Source organism: Chinchilla lanigera, unplaced genomic scaffold (genome assembly GCF_000276665.1).
Source record: "Chinchilla lanigera isolate Chin_1 unplaced genomic scaffold, ChiLan1.0 scaffold00080, whole genome shotgun sequence".
Lineage (NCBI taxonomy): Eukaryota > Metazoa > Chordata > Mammalia > Rodentia > Chinchillidae > Chinchilla > Chinchilla lanigera.
The window spans coordinates 3,378,101-3,403,145 of NW_004955481.1; the positions used below are offsets into that span (position 1 = coordinate 3,378,101).

At 35.9% G+C, this 25,045-nt stretch overlaps 2 protein-coding genes across 3 annotated transcripts in view; one reads left to right on the forward strand and one right to left on the reverse strand.

Moving 5' to 3' along the window:
* Positions 1-3,128, reverse strand: part of Efcab5 (EF-hand calcium binding domain 5) — a 173,440-nt gene extending 170,312 nt beyond the window's left edge. Inside the window, exon 1 of the mRNA XM_013503354.1 lies at positions 2,409-3,128. The gene's annotated coding sequence lies outside the window, so the exon portion shown is untranslated. The remainder of the gene's footprint in view (positions 1-2,408) is intronic.
* Positions 2,112-25,045, forward strand: part of Ssh2 (slingshot protein phosphatase 2) — a 252,863-nt gene continuing 229,929 nt past the window's right edge. The window contains exon 1 of one of the 2 annotated variants that reach the window (XM_005402672.2): positions 2,112-2,439. In XM_005402672.2, coding sequence (XP_005402729.1) covers positions 2,377-2,439 — 63 coding nt within the window. In that variant the 5' untranslated portion in view covers positions 2,112-2,376. The remainder of the gene's footprint in view (positions 2,440-25,045) is intronic. The other variant, XM_005402673.2, reaches the window with a different exon arrangement.

Here is a 25,045-nt window from a genome sequence, read left to right on the forward strand (position 1 = left end):
AAAAAAAAAAAAAAAAAAAAAAAAAAAAAAAAAAAAACAAAACCAAGAAAAAAGAAAAGGTGTGAATCATGTCTTTTTGTTTTTCTTTTGCTTAAATTATTTTCTGCATATAAAAGTGAACTAACATGGAACAAACTATAAGGAATACAAAGTAATCCTAACTGCATGCAGAGCCTTTCAATTTTTATATTACCATACATTATCTCATATGAGCACAAAAATCCTGTAAGTTAGAGTTCTGTTGTAGAGATAAACTAAAGCCCAAGATGTCCAAGTTATTTGCATAAAGTTAAGAGCCAGAACTAGAAACTAGCTCTTCTGATTTGTACGGTAGTGCTCTTTCCCTCTGTAAAATTAGTAAAATTAAGCTTCTCGTCTTCCAGATGGAAATTTTTTCCTTTTTATCTATGGTGCTGGAGATTGAACCCAGGGCTTCACATATGCTGAGCAAATCCTCTACCACTAAGCTACATTCTCAGCCCCAGATGAATTTAATAGTAAGTTATTACACATAAGCAGATAATTGGTCTTGCCATTCCTATGTCAGTGAGAGTCAACATGCATCATTAACATTTACTGATTTGAATAATATTTTTCAAAAATGATCCATCAGTTTATAAACCACATCCTTCATTTGAGATCATTCAGTTTTCAGCTATGTATGCTGTATTTATTGGCTCTGTATGCAGCTTCCTGTTTGGTCTCTAAAGCATTGGTTCAAAGTTCTGACTTATGAACTTTCTCTTCTCTTCCTGTTTACTACGGAGCTCTGGGAAAAACACGGTCAGATTGTTTAATCTGTGAACCATGTACGCATCTTTGTTTAATTTTTATCGCAGGCGCTCTTGATCACCACCAGGGGGCAAAAGCCTACCAGATGGCTTCTCTGCAATACATTCTATACAGGACTGTACAGTACAGGGACCCTCAGTGTCTGATTCTTGATGGAACCTCCCTGCTAATTATTTCAACCACAGGGCCCCAGGGAGAGAACAAAGGCTCAGTACAGAGGGCTCTTGTGGCACTTAACCGTACAGCAACCAGAAACAGCTCATGACAGCCCTGTGAGTTTAAAAGGAGTAAGATCCAAGAGTGAGTGATAAATAGAAGGTGGGTTTTAGTAAATGCAAACTCCTGTGTGTGTTTTCTACAGCTTTGATATGTATGGTGGTATTTACCAGCTCATCCACTCAGAAAGAAAGAGCTTTGTCAATTCTTTCCCTGTGTAAATACTAAGCGGTGTTTACATTGGGAGGGGTTTTTTTCCCTTTTTAATCTTGCTCTTCAATTATATTCTTGGCTTATGTACTGTGGATAGTTGATCTTTTAGAAAATTATTCCTTTAAAATATTTTTAATCTAATTTTCACTTATGTCTCTGAAATAATGTAATCTAGAGACGAAGAAGAAGAGAGCTCAAAGATCAAATTTAATTATAATTTCTTCACAGCAGGAAGCAAATAGGAGGTAAACAGCAAGTAAGACCTTTACAACTCGGTGAGCCCAGCTTTGTCGGCCTCCCCTGACAGCGTCTTTTTAACCTCAGGGGTGATGAATGACTTTAGACAGGTAATAAGAGGATGCATGCAGGTACCATGAAGTTTTCAAGGGTTTACGAAGAAAATTATTTCAAAAAGTCTAGTCATAAAACACGGACAGAAAGGTGGGAAAGCTCAGAATCCCCCCCCTGTCGCCCCCCCCAACAGGGCTGGGTCAAAGGGGGGAAACTGACTCCTCATCTAGCCCAGTCTCACACACGCCCAGTGAACGCGTTCGAAGCCCCACAGAACCTTTTCCCACCAGAAAACGTGTTTGCCTCTGATTTCCATCTCAGTTTCTTTTCTCTAAGGCTGGCTAGGCTGTACGCCCCACCTCATAAAATGGTTGTCTCTCAGGAATGAGGACTCTAGCGGCCCCCGGCCCAGGACTCCTTCCTTACTCTGCAGGCGGCTTTCGGCGCCTTAGCCCCACCCCCCACCCCCACTCCGCAAGGCCTCGGCGCCAGCCCCAGGAAGGAAACCCGGGAGGGGGCGGCGGCCCGAGGCGCACGCACACTGCCAGCTTCCGGCAGTCCAAGGGTTAAAACGAAGCGGCGGCGCGCGCTGAGGGGAGAGGCGGTTGCTGACAGGTGGCGCCTGCGCATTGGGAGCGCTCATTGTGCCCCGCAGCTGCTGAGCTGCCCGCCCGCCGCCCGTTCGGCGCGTCAGTCGGCGAAGAGTCCAGTGGTGGGTGCGGATCTTGAGATCGTTCCCGCGGCCTCCTCTTCCTCCCCGTTCCCCTCACCCCTACCCAGTACCCTTTACCCTCTTCCCGGCTCCGTCACCCCCCCACACTCAAGACGAGAATGCCCTGCCCGGAACAACCTAGCAGCACCTAGATGGCTTTGGTCACGGTCCAGCGGTCGCCTACCCCCAGCACCACCTCCAGCCCCTGCGCCTCGGTGAGTCCCTCTGGGCGGCCGCTCCGCTTGCTTCTGTCACTGCGGCTCCGCTTTGCCTCAGCGGGTCCCGCCGAACGCCACTGCGCACGCGCCGCGCCGCTTCCCAGGCCTTGGCACTCCGCTGCCGCGAACCCCCCACACCCTCTTCTTACAGAGGAGCAGCAGGAACTGCAAGACGTTGGTTTATTGCCCCCATCACCCTAAGCACCCAGCTTCTCACAGTCCTCGCCCTGAAATCCCCGGTGGCATGCCTTCTAATGCTTGAGCATTTCCTTTGGAGAATGAGTCATTCTTGCTTTTCACCCTCCCCCTTCTTTACCCTCTGTTGCTCCGCTGCAGGGAGGGGACCGAGGGTCTCCAGTGTTGGCCCTTGCCCATACGCATATCCTCTCACCCACACTATTTCAGGAACCCGTTCAGTATTTGCACACTGCTTACCCTTCTTCAGACTCGCGCGGGTGTGTGCCTGCCCACCCAGTCACTTGCCGTCTTTCTTGAGCTCTGTACTGTTCAAGCTTCACTGGACTGCTGAACGGTAGTTATTCCTTGGTTTCTTCCCTTCCCCAAACGGTGGCAGTTGGATCTCCTCTTCGACTTCTTACCTTTCTTCAACGAGGTCCTGAAGCATCTGGTGCTCTTCAATGAGCAATATCAATTCATGTCCATCTTACGGACATTTATGTCTTACATTCATTGCACGCAATCATTCTTGTTCTAAGGTCGTGTTTAAATGGCTTATTACTTCAGATGCCTATGCCAATAAAGCATGCTTCCCGATGGAAAATAAACAGTATCTACCTTTTTCCTGCTGGGCCTGTCTTTGCCTCAGCCCCATTCCTTTACAACTATTCTCCTAGACTTCATTTTTGAAAATATTTATTTAAAAATAAAATATTGCACCAGTGGAGCGAAATGGACTTGAAAACCCTAAACATCTAGGTGTTTTAGGGAGATGTAGACTAAATGAAAATGAGAAAACTGTATTGAATTTCCTACAGAATTGTAATTTTAAAAGTAGTGTCGGTGGATTTAGTAGTATTAAGTTGCAAAGAGGTATTCAATAAACACTATACCACCTCCCGTTGTATAAAAAAAATTAGAATTTATGTATTAACCGGAACATATGGTTTGATATTTTTTTTAAAATGCTGACCTGTGAATTTAAGTAGCTTCTTGAATTTGTTTTTTTGTGTGTGCATAGCTTTGTTTTCATCTTTTCTGAGTTTTCTTCTGCATTTTGTGTGACCAACTTGACAATTTTATCTTAATTGAAGAAGTGATTGTATTTAAAAGGTTAACTTATCTGTGGTGTTCCAGAGAGCAGACAAGAACTAGGATTCTTTGATAGAAGTTTAAGAAGGCAGATTTCCAGTGATTGAAAAGAATTTTATAACAATGGAGTACACTGCCTTGTAGTATATTGAGTATCTGTTTCTGGAAGTGCAAGTATTCAAGCAAAGGCTGGAGGACCTTTCGCCTGGGAGGTGGTTTAAAGAATTCCTGCAGGAGGGGACTTTAAGGCTCTGTCTTTAAGATTCTATGACTTGAGAATTATTGCACTTTAAAGCTGGCAAAACATTTTAGGGTCTTCTAAAGACAGGTACCATAGGAATAGAAATTTAATATATTTTGTTTTTATGTGCAGTATTTTTCAGGGTAGATTTTGGAAAGTCATTAGCATACCTTCAGACCATCTTAATTCACTCCACAAGTAAACTCCAAGGTTTGTGGTTAGGAGGCCAGATTTTTGGCTGAGAGAGCAATTAAGGGTTAGTACATGTGTACAGACTAGAAACCAGTATTACAGTAACAATATTTTCTCTGGGCATTGTTGAAAATGGTTTAGTACATTAGAAGAATAGTACATTTATTAAGTTGTTATCATACCAATTTCTGGAGGTGATTGGTTAGTACACAGTATATCCCTATCTACTTGATTTGGCTTCATTAGCCAAAACATGGGTTACTTTAGAATCTTGAGGTATGTTTATAGTCACTTTTGACATAGGTAATTAAATTGATCATGTGGTAAACTCAGTTGTTAAGCTAAATCACTAATATTTCTATATGTGCTAGCCCAGTCATTTCAGTTGTTTACACTTAGCCTTGGGTACAAAGGAATCCTGGCACTGGTACATGTAACAATTAGCGTTGTTAGCGTGACTGATAAGTCAGTTATCTTTCCTTTTAAATTTGAATTCATCCAGAGCTGTATGGCAGCTAAGTTGTCTCATGGTCCTTGTGCTCCAGTGTTTGGCTACTGTCTGAATTGCATATATTTTGCTGTTGTATCTCTTGCTGCATGAATTGGTTGCGTTGGTTGTTTTAAAAGAGAAGGTGTAAAGGAACCTAGAGAATCATAAAAAAGAACTTAATTTTGTGAGGCTAGAAATTTAATTTTTTTCCATGAATACTGTTTTCACTATAGGATGTGGAACATGTTAATACTATTAGTTCTTCAGTAGTCCTGCATTAGGTACTAAACAATTGATCACCTTTCTAGGCCATTATACATATTAAGATGTATAAGACATTTACTTGACCATCAGGACCACATAATTTGGGTGTCAGGGGCAGCAGAGGGAAAACAAACATGAGGTGGGAGATTAGAAAAAGAGAGCAACAGCGGCACAGCGCCTGCCTGGCAAGCACAAGGTCCTGAGTTCGATTCCGGTTACAAAAAAAAAAAAAACAAAAAACCACAAAACCAAGAAAAGGACAGCAAGAGGAATGATACTATATGTATGTGAGAAGTGAGTTCATAATGATCCTACATACTGTCTGAATTCCGATTAAGATAAATTCACTAATTGCAGTAATAATAAGAGTAATAATAATACCTTGTATCTCTTGGGTCCAGGCATCATGTAAAGTGCTTTATATAAATGGATTAACTCATTTACTCCTCATAATATGCCTAAAGCGAGTTGCTCTTATCCCCATATTATGTATTAAGAAACTGAGGCAAGAAGATATTAAGGACCATGCCCTGTGCCACTCAGCCAGTGAGGGAGTAGAGTTGTAATTCAAGCCCAGATTACCTAACTTTAAAATCTGCCATCTTTCCCAGAGAGTATCCTGGGAGAGAAGCTGTATGCACTAAGAGTAAAAGACAAAAAACTACATGGCATATCTGAAGAATAGGCCAGCTTGAGGACTGATTTGGAAGACTAGGAAGAGATAAAGGTGAGGACATAGAGCTGTGCAGCAAAATCTGAGCTTAAGTGTTTGAACTTGATGGAGAAGGTAATGGAGAGTCCTCAAAGGTTTTAGACAGATGTGCCCACAGTAGTGTTTTAAGAAAATTTATCTAGGAGCTATGAACCAGAGGGATTTCAGGAAGAGAGAAAGTCATGAGAAGAACCCAATAGAGGCTGTTGTGGCCCAGATGTCAAAAAGCAGCTGCCTGAACTGGGAGTTTTGAATTGGCAATGGGATAAAGGGACATATATCAGAGATTGTAGAAAACACTTAAAGGACTGCGGGATTGATTGAATATAGGAATAAAGAAATTAGATGTCAATTCTTGGAATATATTGTTCTTCCTAGAAAATAAATGCTTCGTAGGACTGGAGGTATACTTCAGTGGTTCAGTGGTAAGAGCTAGTTAGTGTTTAGCATGTGAGACACCCTGGGTTCACTACCTAGTAACAACAACAACAACAAAGATTATTTTTTCCCCTCTATTCTTTTTTGGTATGAATTTTCTTTCTGTGTTTTAAATTTTTTGTTTTTTAATTTTTTTTTTGAGACAGCATCTCTCTGGGTGGTTTAGGCTGGCCTGAACTCACGGTGTCGCCTAGGCTGGCATCAAATCTGGGGCAATCCTGCCATAGTCTCCCAAGTGCTGGGATTACAGGCATGCAACACCACACCTGGCTTTGTAATTTATCTTTCATTTAAAAATTATTTTTGTTTTTAGTTTTAATTGACCCAGTAATTGTACATACTTAAGGGAGACAGGACAGTGATGATTTGAAATGTGTATACAATGTATAATGATGAGATGAGGATAATTGGAATAGCTATCACTTTAGGCATTTATCATTGCTTTGTGATGGGGAAATTCAAAATTCTCTCTGCTAGTTATTTTGAAATATGTAATTATTGCCAACCATAGTTATCCAACTGTGTTGTGGAATACTGCAAGGTATTTCTCCTATTTAACTGTACTCTTATATCAGCTATCCTCTCTCCTTTCCTCTACACCTTTCCTAGGCTCTGGTAGTCACTATTCTCTGACTTCTGTGAGATCAGTTTTTTAGCTTTCACATATAAAAGAGAACATGCCATATTTGTCTTTCTGTGCCTTAATATAATATTCTCTAATTCCATCTATTTTGCTGCAAGTGACAAATTTTTTTGCTGAGATATATATCGTATTTTCTTTATCTGTTGATGCACACCTAGGTTGATACCATAGCTTGACTATTGTGAATGGTGCTGCAATAGACATGTGAGTGCAGATGTTTCTTTGATGTACCGATTTTATGTCCTTTGGATATACATCCAGTAGTGGAATTTCTGGGTCATATGGCAGTTGTTTCTGGTTTTTTGAAGAAACTTCATACTGTTTCATAATAGCTATACTAATTTACATTCCCACCAACAGTGCATAAAAATTCCCCTTGGCATCCTTGCTAGCAAAAAAATTTACTTTTATTGACAAAAATTGTATATATTAATGGTGTGCAACATGATGACTGGATATATGTGTAACATTGTAGAAAAGATTAAATGAAGCTAATGTATCCATCATCTGTCATACTTTTTCTTTCATGGTGAAAACATTTAACATTTCACTGTCTTAGCAATTTGTAAGTGTATTAATATAATATTATTAACTGTACAATAGAGCTCCAGAATGTATTCTCCTGACATTTTATACTGTTTGGCCAACAACTCCTTATTTCCCTCAACCTCTGAATCTGGTATGAATTTTCTCAATTAATATTTATATTAATTCAAGGTCATATAAGCACAATACCAGAATAATCTTTTACTTTTCCAGTAATGTTTTATAATTCACAGAATGTTTTTGCGTTTGTGCTATAATTTAATAACGAGGCTAAATGTTACAACACTGGTGGGTATAAGAACCTGCACTAGAATAAGATCCTTGGTTCCTTGTCCATCTCTTTCTATGAAATAATAAGAGAAACAGCGTATGCAGTTTCTGATGCTGAGTCTTGACAGCTAAGACTTGAGATACAATCAAGAATTCATCCTCTTTGGAGTTCATTTATATTGCAACATTGACAAACTGTAACAGAATCATCCAAGTTGTACAAATCATCTTTAGGTTATATCCTTATTTGAAGCCTATTAACTCTTAATTTACATAGACTTCTTATAAACATACTTAAACTAAGTACATTAAGAGTAAGTTAAACTTCCTCTTAGAAGAATATTTATAGCAAAGTAGGAATATAAAGTTGTAGGTGCTACAAAAGGCAGGCACCCTTAATGCTGGGAAATTACAGTTGATGGTTTTATAGCAAGAGAAGAGGAAGAAAAAGCTGGCAAGAGAAAAAAGTTAGCAATTCTTTGCTACTGAATGTAGGACAGATACCACTCGAGAACCCAGTAGTTCCCAAGAGCCATTGTTACATTCATAGTGATGACCCTGAATCATTATAAAAAGGCTTAACCTGTTTGGTCTTGATTTAAACAATCAAGATTAAGTGTAGTATTTAAAAAAAAATAGGTGCCCTTCCAAGTTTCACCAAAGTTTTGATATTTAAGATGCATCCATACTTCAGCTGGATGCCGTGGTACATGCCTATAACGTCAGCTACTCTGGTGACTGAGACAGGAGGGTCAAGAATCCAAGGTCAGTCTGGGCAAAATAGTGAGAGTCTGTCTCTGTTTTTAGAAAGTATACATTTCAATTAATTGGTAAATTCATTCACATATAATCTTTTCCTGGTAATGCTGGGTAATTAAGATTATATATATTTTTACTTCATTCAAATTTGGTCATATTCCTCTGCCTACATAAAGAAAATAAAGCTAAAGCAAACATAAAATTGATTTCTATGAAGTATAATTATTGAAAAGATGCTATTGAATTTTTTTGCATACAGCTTTAGAAACTTGCGTAAATTCAAGAAATAGCACATGGCCATTGTAGGAAATTTGGAAATGCAAAAAAGTACAGAAAAGAGAATACAAAACGTGCACCATCATTGTTCTTTATATAGCTGAAATGCTGCCATATATATAAAATGTTGTGTCTTTTTAAAAATTTTGGTATATACTACAGATATATTGCCATTCTATTATAAATTGCATTGCAGTGAGTATCATTCGGCATATTATATTTGACTGAATTTTGGAACATTTATCAAGATTTCAAGTAATGCATTTACTGGATCACAGAGTAAAAACAATTTTAAGACTCCTGTTACATGTTTATTCTTTCTACAAAGGTTACTCTAATTTAAATATTTATTTGAATCAGCACAGTGTAAGCATGTTCCTTTCTTCTATTTAACACTGGGTATTCTAATTTCATTTGTTAATCATTGCTAAGTTTTGAGTCTAGAGAGTAGTACCTAGTTGGTTTGGTTTGTATTTTATTGTTAGACAGATTGAATGTTTTTCAAGTACTTAGTAGGCAATTTATATTAACTTTTTGAAAGATAAATTTACTGATGTAATTTACAAATCCTAAAATATATCTGCTTTAGTAAGGGTACAATTCAGTGGTTTTTAAAGTAAACTTACAGAGTTGCGCAGCCCTCATTTTTAATCTTATATTTCCTTCCTGTAAACTGTTGTTCATTTTTTCAATGTGTTGAACTTCTTGATATGTTATGAACATTAATCCTTTTACAATATTTATTATAACTGCTTGCTCTTTAATTCAGTTTTTACAATTAGAATAAAATCTGCAATTAAAATTTTTGCTAGTGAAACCTTGAATGAACCAACCTTGCTTACCTCTTCAGCCTTGTCACTTCCCAAGTCCCTGCACTGCACACTGCTCATAGTTAAGCTCACATGCCATGCTCCCTTTGGTCTCTAGGCTTTTGCACATGCTGTTCCCTTTACTTGGAGCACTTTTCCTTCATCTCTTTACCTAACTAATTCCTACTCATCCTTCAGGTCTCAGCTTAAATGTCACTTCTTCTGGAAAGCTTCCCTGACTCCACCCCCAGACCATGGTAGGTGCTCCTTCTACGTGCACCATAGCACCCTATAGACTTTGCCATGGTGGCTCTTACCTCTTTACTGTACTTGATTGTTTCATTGCTTATCTCCTCAAATAACCTTTAAACCAAGGAATGGATCCATTTGTATATTTTTGAATCATCAAGGCTCAAAAGTATTTGATGCATGAATCAATTAATGCATCAATGAAAATAGTCATATTTAGCATTTTTTTAAAAAAAAAATTTGAGTTCTTCCATTGTTTATAAGCATAGAAAGATAGCCTAGGGGCTGGGGATTTAGCTCAGCGGCAAAAGCACTTGCCTGGCAAGCGCAAGGTCGTGAGTTCGGTTCCCGGTACCGGAGAAAAACAAAAACAAACAAACAAACAAACAAAAAAAGATAGCCCAAAAAGCCAGTCATGGTGGCATATGCCTGTAATCCAAGCTACTTAGAAGACTGAAGTTGGAGGGCCCACGGGTTTGAGGTCAGCCTAGGAAATTTAGCAAGACCCTGTCACAAAATTAAAAAAAGTTTAGGGATATAGTGTAGTGTTTCCTGGGCCAGTAGGAAATAAAGAAGAAAGAAAGGGAGGGAGAGAGGGAGCGGGGGTGAGGGGGGTGGGGGGGGTGGCAGGAATCCATCCTAGAAACTCAAAGGATAAGAGTAATTGCCAAATTGTCCTCCAGAAAGGTTGACTCAATCTTAGTATACAATTAATACATAAAAATATTTGATGGTACACTCTTCTAAGTATCTTCCTCATCATATATCTTATTTATCATAATCCTAGCTATTGTTTATTGAGCACTTAATGTGCTAGATATTGTGCTGAGATCTCTGCATATGCTAGGAAACATTCTACCACTGAGTACCCCCTACCTCCATGTGCAGAGTATCTTACATGCATTTTTATTTTAATATTTACATTGCTCCTATAGTGGTTATATCCTCTCTCTCTCTTTCTCTCCCTCTGTCTCTCTCCCCCTCCTCTTTTGTTTTGGTCCTGGGCATTGAATCCAAGTACTTACTATACATGCTAAGCACACACTACCACAGAGTTACAACCCCATCCCTATTATCACTATTTTATAAGGAATTGAGGCTCACAAAAGTAAAGTAAATCCTCCAAGGTTATAAGTATGATATCTAATTCCAGAATCCTTTTTTAAAACTACTAGTATTTAATTGTTTCACATTTTTAAATTAGAGGTTAAATATCTTTTCAGACATCTGCTATTATCCAGGTGCAGTAGCACATGCCTTAAATTCTAGATATACAGGAAGCTGAGGTGGGTGGATTTCTTGAGCCTATAGGTTTGAGATCAGCCTAAGCAAGGAAGAGACACCCCTATCTCATTTTTTTTAATTATCATGTGTTTTGGTATTTCTTAGTTTGTAAATTGTTCATCTGCTTTGCCCAGGTTTCTCCATGGGTATTTATTTTTTCTTATGTTGATTTGTAAGTATTCTTTGTATACTAGAATATTTACCTTTTCCTGTTATGTTGCAGTTTTGCCTGTTTTTCATTTGCCATTTTGTTTTATTCATTTTGATGTACAGACTTTGAAAATTTTTTATGCCATTAATCCAAAGTTTTTTGTGTGTGAATTTTCATTCTTTTTCTTCATAGTTTAGTTTTTTATAAAGATGTCATATTCACCTATATTTTTTAAAGTTGTGTATAGTTTTATATCTTAACTTTAATCATCCAAAATTAATTTTACTGTGTGGTATGAGACACAGATTACATTTACTTTGTTAAAAAAATTAACTTATCTCACTTCATTTTATGAAATAATCACTGTTTTTTTCCAATGGTATGCACTCCACTTCTGGGAAATATATTAAATTCAACGATAAACCCCATTGAAATTCCTGCCACTGGGATTTAGTTTAGCATCTGTTATTTACCATTCATTAAAATGCATGAACAGAAAATAAACTAGCTTAAATTTAAAATTTTGACTCAAGTATCTGGGAGGTCCAGAGGATGAGTAGGTCTTTGGTACTCAAAAGGTATTTTCAGACTAGGCATGATAGTGCACACCTGTAATCCTAGCACTTGGGAGGCTGAGGCAGAAGGATCATGGCAAATTTGAGGCCCGTCTGGGCTACATAGAAAGACCCTGTCTAAAAAAAAGGGGAGGGGATCTTCAGGCGTCTCATCCTTCCTGTCTGGCTTTATGTGAGAGGGAGTAGATTCTAGATGAGTGATGGTGAATCTTTTAGAGACTGAGTGCCTGACTACAACCCAAAACCCACTTATTTATGCAAAGTGCCAACACTGCAGTTAAACCTAAATATTAAGGTTTTAGTTTAGAAAAAACAATTCATACGTTAACATTTTTTGTCTTAAAAGAAAAATAAATAACTCATGTGCCATAGGTTTGCCACCACTGCTCTAGATTATGTTTAGTCTGAAAATGGGACTATTCAGCACTGTCTTCTTATGTGACACCAGTAAATATCATTCCTGGTTCGATAAGCTTAGAATTTTACTATTTTTTTTTCATTTAATGTCTGCTTTCATGTTGACTACGGCTTTGTCTGGCTTGTTGCAGAAATATATATACATATTCATGTTTTTCAGTTATTTGTTCATTCTAATCTATCTGTGATAGGGAAACTATTTCCAGTAGAAAACATGATTACTGATAAGACCTTTTATCCAACTTGAAATATGCCAGAGTCTGGGTATACATGGGAGAGACCTTAAAAATCTTATTAATTAACAGATATTTAATGAGTACTATTTTATGCAGGTAATCCATTCCATTCTCTTCTTCTGGTTCCTAGTACTGAATCCTTTTCAGACAGTTTTATAAATTGTCTTGCATTTTCTTGCCCATCTGAGCAGGGCAGCTGCTGTCACAGTGTCCCTCATTTTCCTGTTTGTCAAGGGAAATGCTTTTGGCTCTGAAATGTAGTGAAAAGTCCTGTGGTTCCTTCCCAAAGATAGGAAGAAATATTTATTGAGTGAAGAGGATGTGCTTGTAAACAATAGGGAAAGGTAGTACTGTATTCCAGCCTACCTTTTATGTAACTGGTTCTGTGCTTTTTGAAGTTACTTATACCTTTTTTGTGTACTTATACTGTACTTGAGTCTGAAGATATCTGTTTACTGATTCTTATGTCGCTACTAGGAATCCAGCAGTCAAGTTAGTCTTTGGCCTCAAGAAACTTAGAGTAGAAATAGAAAGGGTAATATTTTAAAAGTAATTAAATTATAGTATAATAATCACAATATGTATATAAACCTTGAAAAGGAGAAAAGACTAACATGGATTTCTGAGTTAGTGGGGATGAGTGTGATGGTAAACACCTGTATCCCTAGCTACTTAGGATGCTAGGGCAAGAGGGTCATAAATTTGAGGTCCACCCATGCAGTTTGTTGAGACCCTGTCTCCAGACAATAACAGGCTTGGGGATATAGCTCAGTGATAGAGTGTTTGGCATATGTGGGGCTGTGGGTTCAGTCCCTAGTACTAGAAAACAAAACCAAAATTGACAAAACACGGAATGGGAATTAGTAAACAGAGGGTTTTGTGTATAGCAGGAGAGAAGAAAGCATTCTTAAGCATGAACTGAAGGCACAGGACTAGAAATATCATGTGTGTGCTGAGAACCACAGTTGTAGTGCTGATGGCATTTCAAGTGAGAAAATGGAGGTGGGGAACTGAAAATAATTTGTCCTGAATTTTAACATCTGTAATCTTACTTTTACCTTGAATATAGTGTATATATGGATTCTCTTTACAGTAACTCTGTTAAAATTTGTGATGATAGGAAAGAAACTTTGAAGTATAACTTTTCTTGAGAGGAAGGCACTGGAGATTGAACCCAGGGCCTTTGTACTGAGCTATATTCCCAGCCCTTCCTTTATTTTTATTTTGAGACAAGGTCTTGCTGAGTTGCCCAGGCTGGGCTGAAACTTGCAATTCTCTTGCCACAGCCTCTCAGAGTGCTGGGATTACAAGCAAGCACTACCTTGTCCAGGTGTGTGTGTGTGTGTGTGTGTGTGTGTGTGTGTTATTGGGATTGAACCTGAGACCCTATGCGTGCTAGGGAAGTGCTCTGGCACTGAGCTGTATCCTTAGAACTTTTTATTTTTATTTTTTAAATTTAGTGACAGAGTCATGCTGCTGGTGTCTTAATATTTGAGAAATTTAGTTCAGCCATTTTTTTGAGAACCTTCTCAAATACTGTGGATTGTATAAGGCATTATTCTTGCCTAGAATTTACAAGTCTAGTGAAGACGGCAGCTATAAACTGAGCATATATAATCGAAACCTTCATTTCTTGAGTACAGTGTGAGGACAGAAACCAAGCGTGTAAACAGAAGAAGACTTCAGTATAGTGGGGATAATGGATAGGGGATGTGGAGTGGTAAAACTGGAAAAGATAGATGAGCAAAATATGTTTTCAGCTAAGAAAAATGAAAGATTTTTTAAAAATATTTTAATGTCTTTCAGCTCCATTCATAATTAGAAGCCAATTTTTTTCCCATAGAGTGACTGTTGTTGTCTAAGACATGGCAGCCTCAGATATCAAAGCTTCTGTTTTTGGAAAGCGTGTGTTATTGAGTATTTATTGCCTTGTCTCTCACCTGTTGCTCATCTCCTACCTCTATACCTTCTCACACTTAAAGAAAAAAAAAACTTCTTTTACTGCTGCAAATAGATAAGGGAATATAAGAAATTACATTTATTGAAGTTGAAGGAAGACACCTCCACGCAGCTTGCTGAGTGGGACAGTGATTTTCCTATTGTTGATTCAGACATTTTATAGACACGTCAAGATTTTGGGATAGCCCTTTCTTCAAATTACCGTATTTAGCATTGTCTCAGGTGAGAGTTAAGATCAACTGCAGGGATTGGGGATATAGCTGAGTGGCATAGCACCTGCCTGGATAGCACAAGGTCCTGAGTTCAATTCCTAGTACCCACAAAAAAAAAAAAAAAAAAAAAGATAAACTGCATGTGACCATCTTATAACATTATCTTAATCTATTAAGGAAGCCCATTAATTCTTTCGAGGAGGTGATCGTGGTTTAAAATAAAAATAATAACTGGAATAAAGACCATAGGGAATGGGAAAGCACTAAAAGTATTTTTGCTTTTCTCTTCTTAGGCTTCCGAAAATACCGATTGTAACATGAAGCAGTCTAACATAATAGTTAGGATAGGGTCTAGAAATGGTCATCCTGAATCTGAATCCTTGCTTTATAATTTACTAGACTTAGACAAGCCATTTAACTTTTCTATGTTTTGTTTTGCCAAACTGTAAAAAAGGGTTAGTAATTACTTCTTTCACAGAAATACTGTAAAAAAAGGAGAAAACTGCATTAATACCAAGCCTGGCACCAAATAAGCACACACTTGTGAAGTATTAGTTATTTTTTGTAATAATGGTGATTTGAGTTGCTATTTAGTTATTAAGTAATTTTTTCATTATAATCAAAATTTGGGGATATAAATACTGGCTTTTAACAATATAAAATTCAAATGGATAAACTATTTCAAAGTTTAGTTTCTCTTTAACTTTTTTCTTTTAATTTTTTTAATTTGAGAATGGCTTCATTTTCCAAAATTAGAGAATCTGTGTTCCAGTTGCTGATCTCCATGGCAAAATATGTATAATTTTGTAATGATCCTGGGCTACCATATGAAATGATTAATGCAACTGTAATCGTTATAAAACCTCCTATTCATTTAATAGCCTTACTTAACAGCATATTAATCTATTGAATGCTTTGATATGCAGTAAAGCAGATCATTGCAAGTGGTCACCTCATTTTATATAATCAAACCATAGACTGAATATGTTGGTGTTTTAAATGATTGAGACCACAAATTGTGGCAAAATAGAACAGAAATTGCCAGATATTTTTTAAATATGGAGAATCTAAAAACACTGAATGTATTCATGAGTTTAAATATATCTTTGTACAAGGAAACAATAGGTGAGAAGAATGATCTGTCTAATCCAGCTTTTCCAAGCAGTTGGCAGTTGAAACTGAATGCAGCTCTTAGAAGATGCATTTCCAAAGCAATTGAATGAACTCATATATGATATAACAAGAGGTCTTTGGTTCAGGCTTTGGTAGCATTTTGATTACAATTTTTATTATTGAATCCTTTCAGAAAACAGAGGCAATGTATTTTTTCCTAAAAGAATACTGGAAAAAAAATACTAAACTTTCTTTGAACACAGTATTTTGATTTGTCCTTTCGATATCTTCTACAAACTGCAACTTTTTCTAATTCTGAGCATTTTGATGCTAATTCTGTTTTTCAATTAAACTTGAAGAAAACAGATCCCACCTGGACAACTTAGCCAGCTCCTGTCTCAAAATTTAAAAAAAAAAAATTCTAAAAAAAACAGTGAGAGTGTAACTCAGCGTGAAGGCCCTGGTTTCAACCCCCAGTTTTTTGTTGTTGTTTTTTTTTTAAAAAAGGAGTGTATACTATATTGAGTATAAGGAAGTCTGGTTAGGCAAGGTGCAGCTAGAAGAAAAACCAGGAATTCCAGCACTTGCCTAGTAAACATTCTTGCATGATACATAATCTTTTTTTTTTTTTTTTTTTTTTTTTTGAGACAGGATTTTACTGTGCAGTTTAGGCTGGCCTTGATCTCACTTTGTAGCCCAGGATGGGCTCGAACTCCCAGCAGTCTTCAACCTCCTCAGTGCTGGGATTACAGATGTGTGCCACCACACCGGGCCCTGTGATACATAATCTTGAAAGTAAATATAGTGCTTTTAGGAGAAAGAAAATATCCTCAAAATATTTCTGTTTAAGCGTTATTTTGTAGCATTTTAACCTATAGTATTAAAAAAATCTAAGCAAGTTTTATTTTTAAAAATGTGAAATTTTTTTAATGTGTGTTCTTGAAATTGCCTTACACAAAATTATAGTTGTAGGGCCAAAATGAAAAACTTTAAAAACACAAGGATTCTTTGGACCTCTACGTTGATGAGCTCGTTCAAAATACGAGTTTGCAGAAAGTTAGAAATAAGATGTTGGTCACCAAATTACTGTTCAGTTTGGTTCGTTATCTTTTCAGATGTTTCAAAACACTTAGAGGAAAATTGTCTTTTAACAAGTCCCAGGTGTATTTTTTTCTGTGCCCCATCTACACCCTTCATTGAATTGTATTCATTTGCAAACATTGATAACAAATTTCAACTGTATACATGATTTTATATCATTTAAACTGTTAGCATAGTCTACTCTTTCTAAACTAAATTGCCTTATTTTGAATAAATGATTTAGAAAATTGAATGGTTGAGGTTATCTTTTATTCCTTTATTCATTTTGCTGATATATTTAGTTCTCACATTTGATTTTCCTTTTGTTGTGTGTGGGCTGAAGATCAAATCAGGGCCTCAAACATGCTAGGCAAATGTTCCACTACTGAGTTACATCCTTAGCCCCTGCTTTTTCTTTTTTAATCTTTTCATTGTGTATTTTATTTGTGGCTCACATTTTTGGAATAATCATAATATTGATTCTTTAATTAGAAATAACGCTTCTGCAATAATTGTGTAAACTCTGAAGTTAAACCTTTTTGTAAAAATGAATTTTATATTTATATATAAGTAGTGAAAGCCAAGTATGCCTGTAATCTCAGCACTCTGGGAGGCTGAGGCAGGAGAATCACAAGACTTTTTTATTTCCCAGAGGTTCTGGGGATTGAACCCAGGGGTACTTTTTCTTTTGAGATAAGATCTCACTAGATTGCCCAGGGTTACCTTGAACTTGTGATTCTCCTGCTTCAAATAGCTGGGATTACAGGTCTGTCCCCAAAGCACTTGGCTCTAATGGAGTTTACTAAACTGTATCTTGAGAACTAAACAGAGCATATATGTAGCCCAGAGTTACTTAATATGTCACCAGTTCGTGGGCACTTTATAACAGAATTTCCCTCTGCATTTCAGTACTTTATTACTCATTTGTGGCTTCTGTCAGTCGTTTCATTATTGTCAAGGAACTTAAAATTTGAAAGTTTGAGTTTAATTTCTGATACAGAGATTTACAGTGTAATATTGGGCAAGTTTTATCTTCTTAAGCCTCCCATTCCGTATGTGGAAAATGGGTATATAGCATTGCAATATATATAGCACAGTAGTTGGCACAATAATTAAATTTCTGGAATCAGAAACCTAAGTTAGATCCTATCTCTGCCAAGCAATTTGGAATAATCTGGATGTTTCTTCCTCTGTAAAATGGGACTAATAGTTGTACTCTACCTCACAGTCTTGATGAAGACCCAAGAGATACAATGAGGTACCCACCTCCTAGAACTCTAAAGCAGCCATATAATGTATCAAATTGCTAAATAATAAAAAGTATTCCTCAAAAAAATCTTGGTGAATCACCCGTAGAGAACAATATAGATGGTTTGAGCATACAGCTCTATAACTAAGGGGACTCAGGCTCTCTCAATTAAACTCACTTCATTGCATGTACCTATTGAATGGAATTATGTGCACCAGAACATTTTTATTCATATTTATTCTCTACTATGAACATAAAACCAAATTAGCTTAAATAAAATGCACATTTGATGCAACTATGGATTTATTATAGTAAAATGCTTACCATAGAACCTGGCTCTTTAAGTCCTTTAGGCTATTGTTTTTACCTTTGGTACACCATGTGATGTTTGAAGATGAAGAAATTGCAGTTGTTCAGGGCTTATTATGGTTCCTGACTGTGCAACATGGGCCAATGATGATTTTTTTTTTTCACTTACACCAGCCAAGATTTATAACAGAGGTATGTGGCCAAGGGAATAAGGTCAATATAGGATTATCAATTGTAACTCAAGGAAAAACTAACATTGTCTCCGAAGGTAACTGATCCCAAACAAATAATATGCTAATTTTTATTTTTTAATTGTGAAGTATATCATTGACAGAGAAGAATATTTTATTTTTTTATTTTAAAGATTAAAAAAACTAACAAAACAACAATGAAGACAAAATCAAAACAACACAAAAACGATACATGACCTCAAAACAAAATAATAGGCGTTATCAATAGTTGCTACATTACATACTGTTATCTTCAACAAAGTTGCTCAGAATATTTTATTTTTAAATGCAAAAATTTGATTCCTTTCAAATGTGTGAAAGTTTTTTTGTACCAGGAGTCGAACTCAGGACCTTGCACTTGCCAGGCAGACACTGTGCTGCTGAGCTATCTTACCATCCCCCAGAAAGTTTTAAAATGACTGAATGATATTAATTGGAATGCAAGATGTCAGGAAGTCCTAATGATAAAATTCACCTAGGAGCCATCCATCAAATTGTTAACCATTTTCAGTTAAATCTACATCAAACCTTAAATAGTTGTAGATGGTCTATTTTGCTGTGTTGACACCTGTACTATATATAAAAAGATCTTACACCTCTGACAAAAGTATTTACTATGTATATAATAATATATTGATCTTTGTACACTTACTCTCCAAATAATGTGGATTTGTTGCTTAAAATAATTTGGTACTTTGGTGCTTGGGTCAGATTGTAGTGCCCAGTACAATGAGCCACATATAAAAGCACAAATAGAACCTAAGTATCTTCAGCCATGCCCTGAAGGAAGACAAATAGGGCCCTCTTTTTCTTAGAGTAGGTGTTTTATTTTGCAAGTAACAGTGGCAGAGATGCACCATCTGAATCTTTTCCTTGTGGATCCAAAATGTAAAAGTTAGAATAACAGTAATAGACAGTAAAATTCTCGGAGCAATAATATGCTGTTGTTCAAGCACTGTCAAGTGTTTTCTAACTGAAAGTAATTTGTCTAAACTTGTACCTTATCATGTGTTGCTTGGTATAGGGTTGTCTTGTTTTCAAACATAGGAGGAAAATCTTGTTCTAAGATGACTCATGTAGTGATGTAGTAGGTTAGTAACGGGGTGGTGTTTCTTTGCTCAATATGAGCACCGGAAATAATAGTTATTAGTATTTTCTCATAGAATTAACTCTTACATTTGGGATTTGGTGTGGGGGTGGGGTGCTGGGAATTGAAGCTGGGGCTTTGTACTGTATATGCTAAGAGGGAATTCCTAGGAATCTGTGTGTGCAGATACTTGGTTCCATGATAGTCTTAATAGTAGCTGGGCATGGTAGTGCATGTCTATAATCTCAGTACTCTGGAAAACAAGTTCAGGCCCAGTTTGGTCAATTTAGTGACTTGGTGAGACCCTGTCTCTAAATAAAAAAGGGCTGGGAATAACTCAGTCCCAAGGCTTGGGTTAAAAAAAAAAAGATAAAGACTTAATAGGATAATTAAATTTTGCTACTTTGTGAACATTTATAATATATGAGTTATAATTAGCTTGTACTTTTAAGTATATCTCTTATTTTTCTCCTACTGTACCTCGAGACTACTGTGATTATTTTTCTCCTGCTGTACCTTGAGACTTATTCATCAGTGATTAGTTGATTTATGCATTTACAGTTAATTAAACTCAGCTAAGAAGTCTTATTTTATGGGTTTTAAAAGAAACTTACTGTGGATATAGAACAAGGTCTAATGTGGTTATAGAACAAGGTCTAAACTTACTGTAGTTATAGAACAAGGTCATAATTTTAGCAGTTTTCTAGCAATAAAGATACTACCATGACACCAGGAAGTAGCATGTGTTGGCAAAAAGGAAGATAGGCATTATTAATTGGAAGATACACAGAAATTTATCCTCCTAGTTACAGATAATAAAATTGATTCAATTTCCTACATGATCATTTATATTGAAAATTAAACTCAAGCCATTTTTGAAATATGATAGAGCAGAATCTTTAAGAATAAATCATCGAAACCTAAGGTTTAGAGAAACTTTTAATGAAAAACTTAGGGAAAAGATTGAAAAGCAATTAAGGTTTTGTTAAGGTTGATTTATTTTGATAGACTGATTGGCAGTTCTATCTGGGAGAGAAAAATTACAGTTTTTAAAGGTAAAAAAATTTTCAAGGCCAGTTAATAATGAAGAATAGCCAATTTGCTTTTAACCTTATTTTTTTTTCTTTATTTGGAAGATTTCAGTTAGTTAAGGAGTTTTAGGTAATAAAATGACTAGTTCTTTTAACTAACACAACAGCATATATATTCAAAAGACTGTTGTCTGGTCCCTAAGGAAAATAGTGTATTTATACAAATGATGCCTACATTTGCTTAGCAACTTTTTTCTTTTTTGGTGGTACTGAAGATTGAACCCAGGGCTTTTGCAATAAGCTATAGTCCCTACCCCCTTTTAAAATTTCATATTGTGATATAGAGAGTTGCTAAGTTGCCTATGCTAAGCTCAGACTTGGTCCTCAGGCTCAGCCTCCCATAGTGCTGGGATTACAGGTAAATAGAACTATGCCTGGCTTGCTCAGCAATTTTAGAGCTCCTTTTCTTTTTGGCATTACTTCAAGCTCTTTTAAATTTCTCCAAGAATAGCAAATCTTTCTTTGAAGGTGAATTTGATTTTTGGAAATAGTAAAAAATTATTTATATCTGTATTGAATGAGTATTAATCAAAAATATCGTACTTGAATGCCTGTTATATTTCATACCCTAGGTATACAAGAATATCTAAGAATATCTAAGATAATCAGTTCTTGCCCATAAAGCTATAAATTTCACCCTGCACAACCTTGGGGCAGATGGCACATCAAACGACTGAGGAATTTGTCAGAGAGATGCAGAGCAGGGAAGGAAGTTCTCAGCCATAGAGACTTATTCACAAAATATAATAGTTTAGTTAAAAAAGTGAAAATAGGCTTGTCTATAGGTTAGTGAGATAATTTAGTTTTCAAGCAAATACTCCAAAATGTTTCAAGTAGTGAGATATCGTGGAACTTCTCAAAATGACTATTTGAAGAGAATACTCATTTAGAAATATACATTCTGTTGGTTAAAAAAGAAACTTCCACCACTTTAATTCCATTTTATTTAATGATGTTCTCTATTTTCATCGTTATATAGTCTCAAAACACACTCATGAAAGATTAATATAGATTTTCCTGTCTCTTCCTGATACCTCTATAACTTTCCTTTTTAAAAAAAAATTCTGGGCTAAAAGACAAGGGTCCCCTTTTCTAGCAAATATGAGGGTGATAGTATAATGTTTTTAAGGGGCCAGGAAGTAGATAACAGATAGGATCCTTGTAATTTATTATTTAGTGAAAAGTGATAGTAATTATTTTGCTGTGCAATAAGTGTTAATTTGGATGGGCAGAGGCATATGACCATGCTAGTGATGGAGGTTCTAGAAAACAATCCTAAAGTGAATATTCACAGTGGTGTAACATTCATAACAAGGATACTTTTATGTAACTATATTAATTTATAATTAATTAACTATATTAATTTTCTTTTGTAACAGAGCAAAGAACTTACAGCATATTAAATGTGAATTTTTGTATTTTTTAAATTATTCATCATTCATAGCCATTTTCATCTGTGCCCATTAAGGAATAGGACAGGCTGCTATTAAAAAAATAGGCCTCAACATATTAAGACACATGAGTAAAAGTTCATTTTTCACTCATGTTGCAATTTAGAGAACCATGTCTTGTTAGAGATCAAAGAACTGCTCTGAAATGGAATGGTTAGATTTCTTTTCTTTTAAATTGTACCATATTTATGCTGAATTTTCCTGAAAACTTATCTGTTTTGGGTACTTAGGATCTTTACTTAAAAGTCTGCCCACATCCTGTTATTTGGTGATGTTGTACAGTATATCAAAGAAGCACAAAGAAATTGTCACTTGAAGACTAAAGTTTAGAATGTATCATGATGTTTATTGGGTGAGTTTTAATATGTAAGTAAAATTTGATTTTACTGAGAGGTAAAATATTTAAAGTTTGTTACAATTGTATATTTTTATAACCACCTAAGTTGTTTCTTCCTCTGTATTCTCATAGAAATTTTATTATAATGTTTCTTTATAGCATTATATTAGGGCTTTTGTTTTTAAGATTTAGTCTCCTCCATTACACTGAGGTCAGAAATCTTTCTTGTTCATTTTTATAGCCCCTTTCGTGGCTGAAGTATAATAAATATGTAATAAATAGATGTTGGTGAAAATATTAATCCTATTATAAACTTCCTCATTGCTGAAATAAGTGAATTTTGGGGCTGATAATTTTACCAGAGCATATTGGATGAATTGCATGTATCTCATAATATTAAATGGGTTGAGAATGAATATTTAAATTTGTAGGTTGCATTTTACATATGATGAAGAGAAAAATTAAAGGATAGACACACGATAATATACAATTAGACTGATGAAAAGACCAGTTGGAATTAGTCAGCAGTTAAGTGGGTAGGAGGGGACTGAATAGACCATAGACAGAAGAATGGAATGTGTAAAGACCTGATGGTGAGGTCACTTGTAAGAGTACACGTGATTGTATTTGGTTGAAGTGGAGAGTGTATGTCAGGACATGAGCATCATGAGAGATAACGATCATGAAGAGCTTTATGTGCTATAATAGGAAGTTGGATTCTATACTGAAAACCATGAGGAAATATTAAAGAACTTAATTAACTAGAGGAGTCATATAATCAGATTTGCACTTTACAGAGATAGCTATCTGAAAATATATTGGAAGAGAGCAGATATACTTAGCTACTGAATTGAGGGCAGAGGGCAAGGGGCAGGATGGAGGTTGAGAAGGAAGGGTATAGAAAATGTTTTAATGTTCCAGATTTGTGCAGCTGGGTGAAGAATGCATTCACTAAGATAGAGAATGCAAGTGGGGTGGAAAGTGAGCATCTTGAGTTTAAGGTATGTATAAAAGAACCAAAAGAATGTGCCTAGGTAGGTAGGTATATCTGTTGCTAAGCAAATAGATGTAGGCTAGAAATACCTAGTGACCGCTTATTGACCCCTTTGCTTAAATGAGTCAGGCACTGTGCTAATAAATACTTCGTATATAATCTCATTTACTACTTATGAATTATTATTTTTTCCACTTTATAGATTAGGAAACCAAGGCCCAAGATTTCAGGTAATAGTAGAGTCACTTGTTGACTTTGAGACCATGTTGAATCTATGAAGATATGATCAACTACAGTAAATGTACAGAGTCAAAAAGAGTGCAGAAGTAAGGGCAACTGCGGTGTGAAATGAGAGTGCATTAAAGATGAATTTTTGGGAGAATTATCCTCACACAGGGAAAAGATAAAAGGGACAAAGAGCTGATTAGCATTTCTGATCAGGTCATCAATCCCATTCTTGAGGGCTTATTCTTATTACTTTAATCACTTACCTGTGGTTAAGTTTTTTTATTTATTTTAAAGAGAAAAAAATAAAAATTTCAAAACAAGATAATAAGAGGATAATAATGATTAATACCTTGTGTATTGTTATCTTTTATCTTTAAATTAGAGTACAAGATACAAGCATTTAATTGCCCAAAAAATATTAGCACAAACATTTCTTTTCAATGAACTAAGGAGAAATTAGTAGTATAACTATCTTAACTGTCTCATATATATATATATATATATTTTTTTTTTTTTCCTTTTCTTTTCTCTTCTTTTCTCCATTCCCCCATCCCAGGTTCTTCCCTTTGTTGCTCAGAATTGCCTTTGCTATTCTAGGTCTCTTCTGCTTCATAATGAATTTTAGGATTGTTTCCTCTAATTCTGTGAGATATTGTATGAGATATGCTATTGAAATTTTGATTGGAATTGCATTAAATCTGTATAATAGTTTTGGAAGTATGGCCATTTTCACTATGTTGGTTCTTCCTACCCAAGAGCATGGGATATTTTTCCATTTCTGATATCCTCTTCAATCTCATTTTTCAGAGTACGGTAATTTTCAATATAGAGGTCTTTTATATCCTTTGTTAGATTGATTCCTAGGTATTTCATTTTTTTGGATGCTATTTGTGAAATGTGTTGTTTCCCTAATTTCTCTGTCAGTGAGTTTGTTATTCGTGTATAGGAAGGCTATTGATTTTTAAGTGTTGACTTTGTGTCCAGTCATCCTACTGAATTTGCTTATTAAACCTAGCAGTATTTTAGTGAAGTCTTTGGGGTCCTCTATGTAGAGTATCATGTCATCTGCAAGTAATGATAATTTCACTTCTTCCTTTCCTATCATTATTCCTTTTATTCCTTTCTTTTGTGTAATTGTTTGGCTAAAGTATGCAGGACTGTGTTGACTAAAAGTGGAGACAGTAGACATCCTTGTCTTGTTCCTGATTTTAGAGTGAAAACTTTCAGTTTTTGTCCATTTAGTATGATGTTGGCTATTGATTTGTCATAGATGGCTTTATCAGATTGAGATAAAGACCATCTATTCCAGTTTTTGGTAGGGTTTTTATCATGAATAGGTGCTGGACTTTGTCAAAAGCTTTTTCTACATCTATTGAGATGATCATATGATTTTTGTCCTTGGCTCTGTTAATATGGTGTATAACATTTATTGATTTATATGT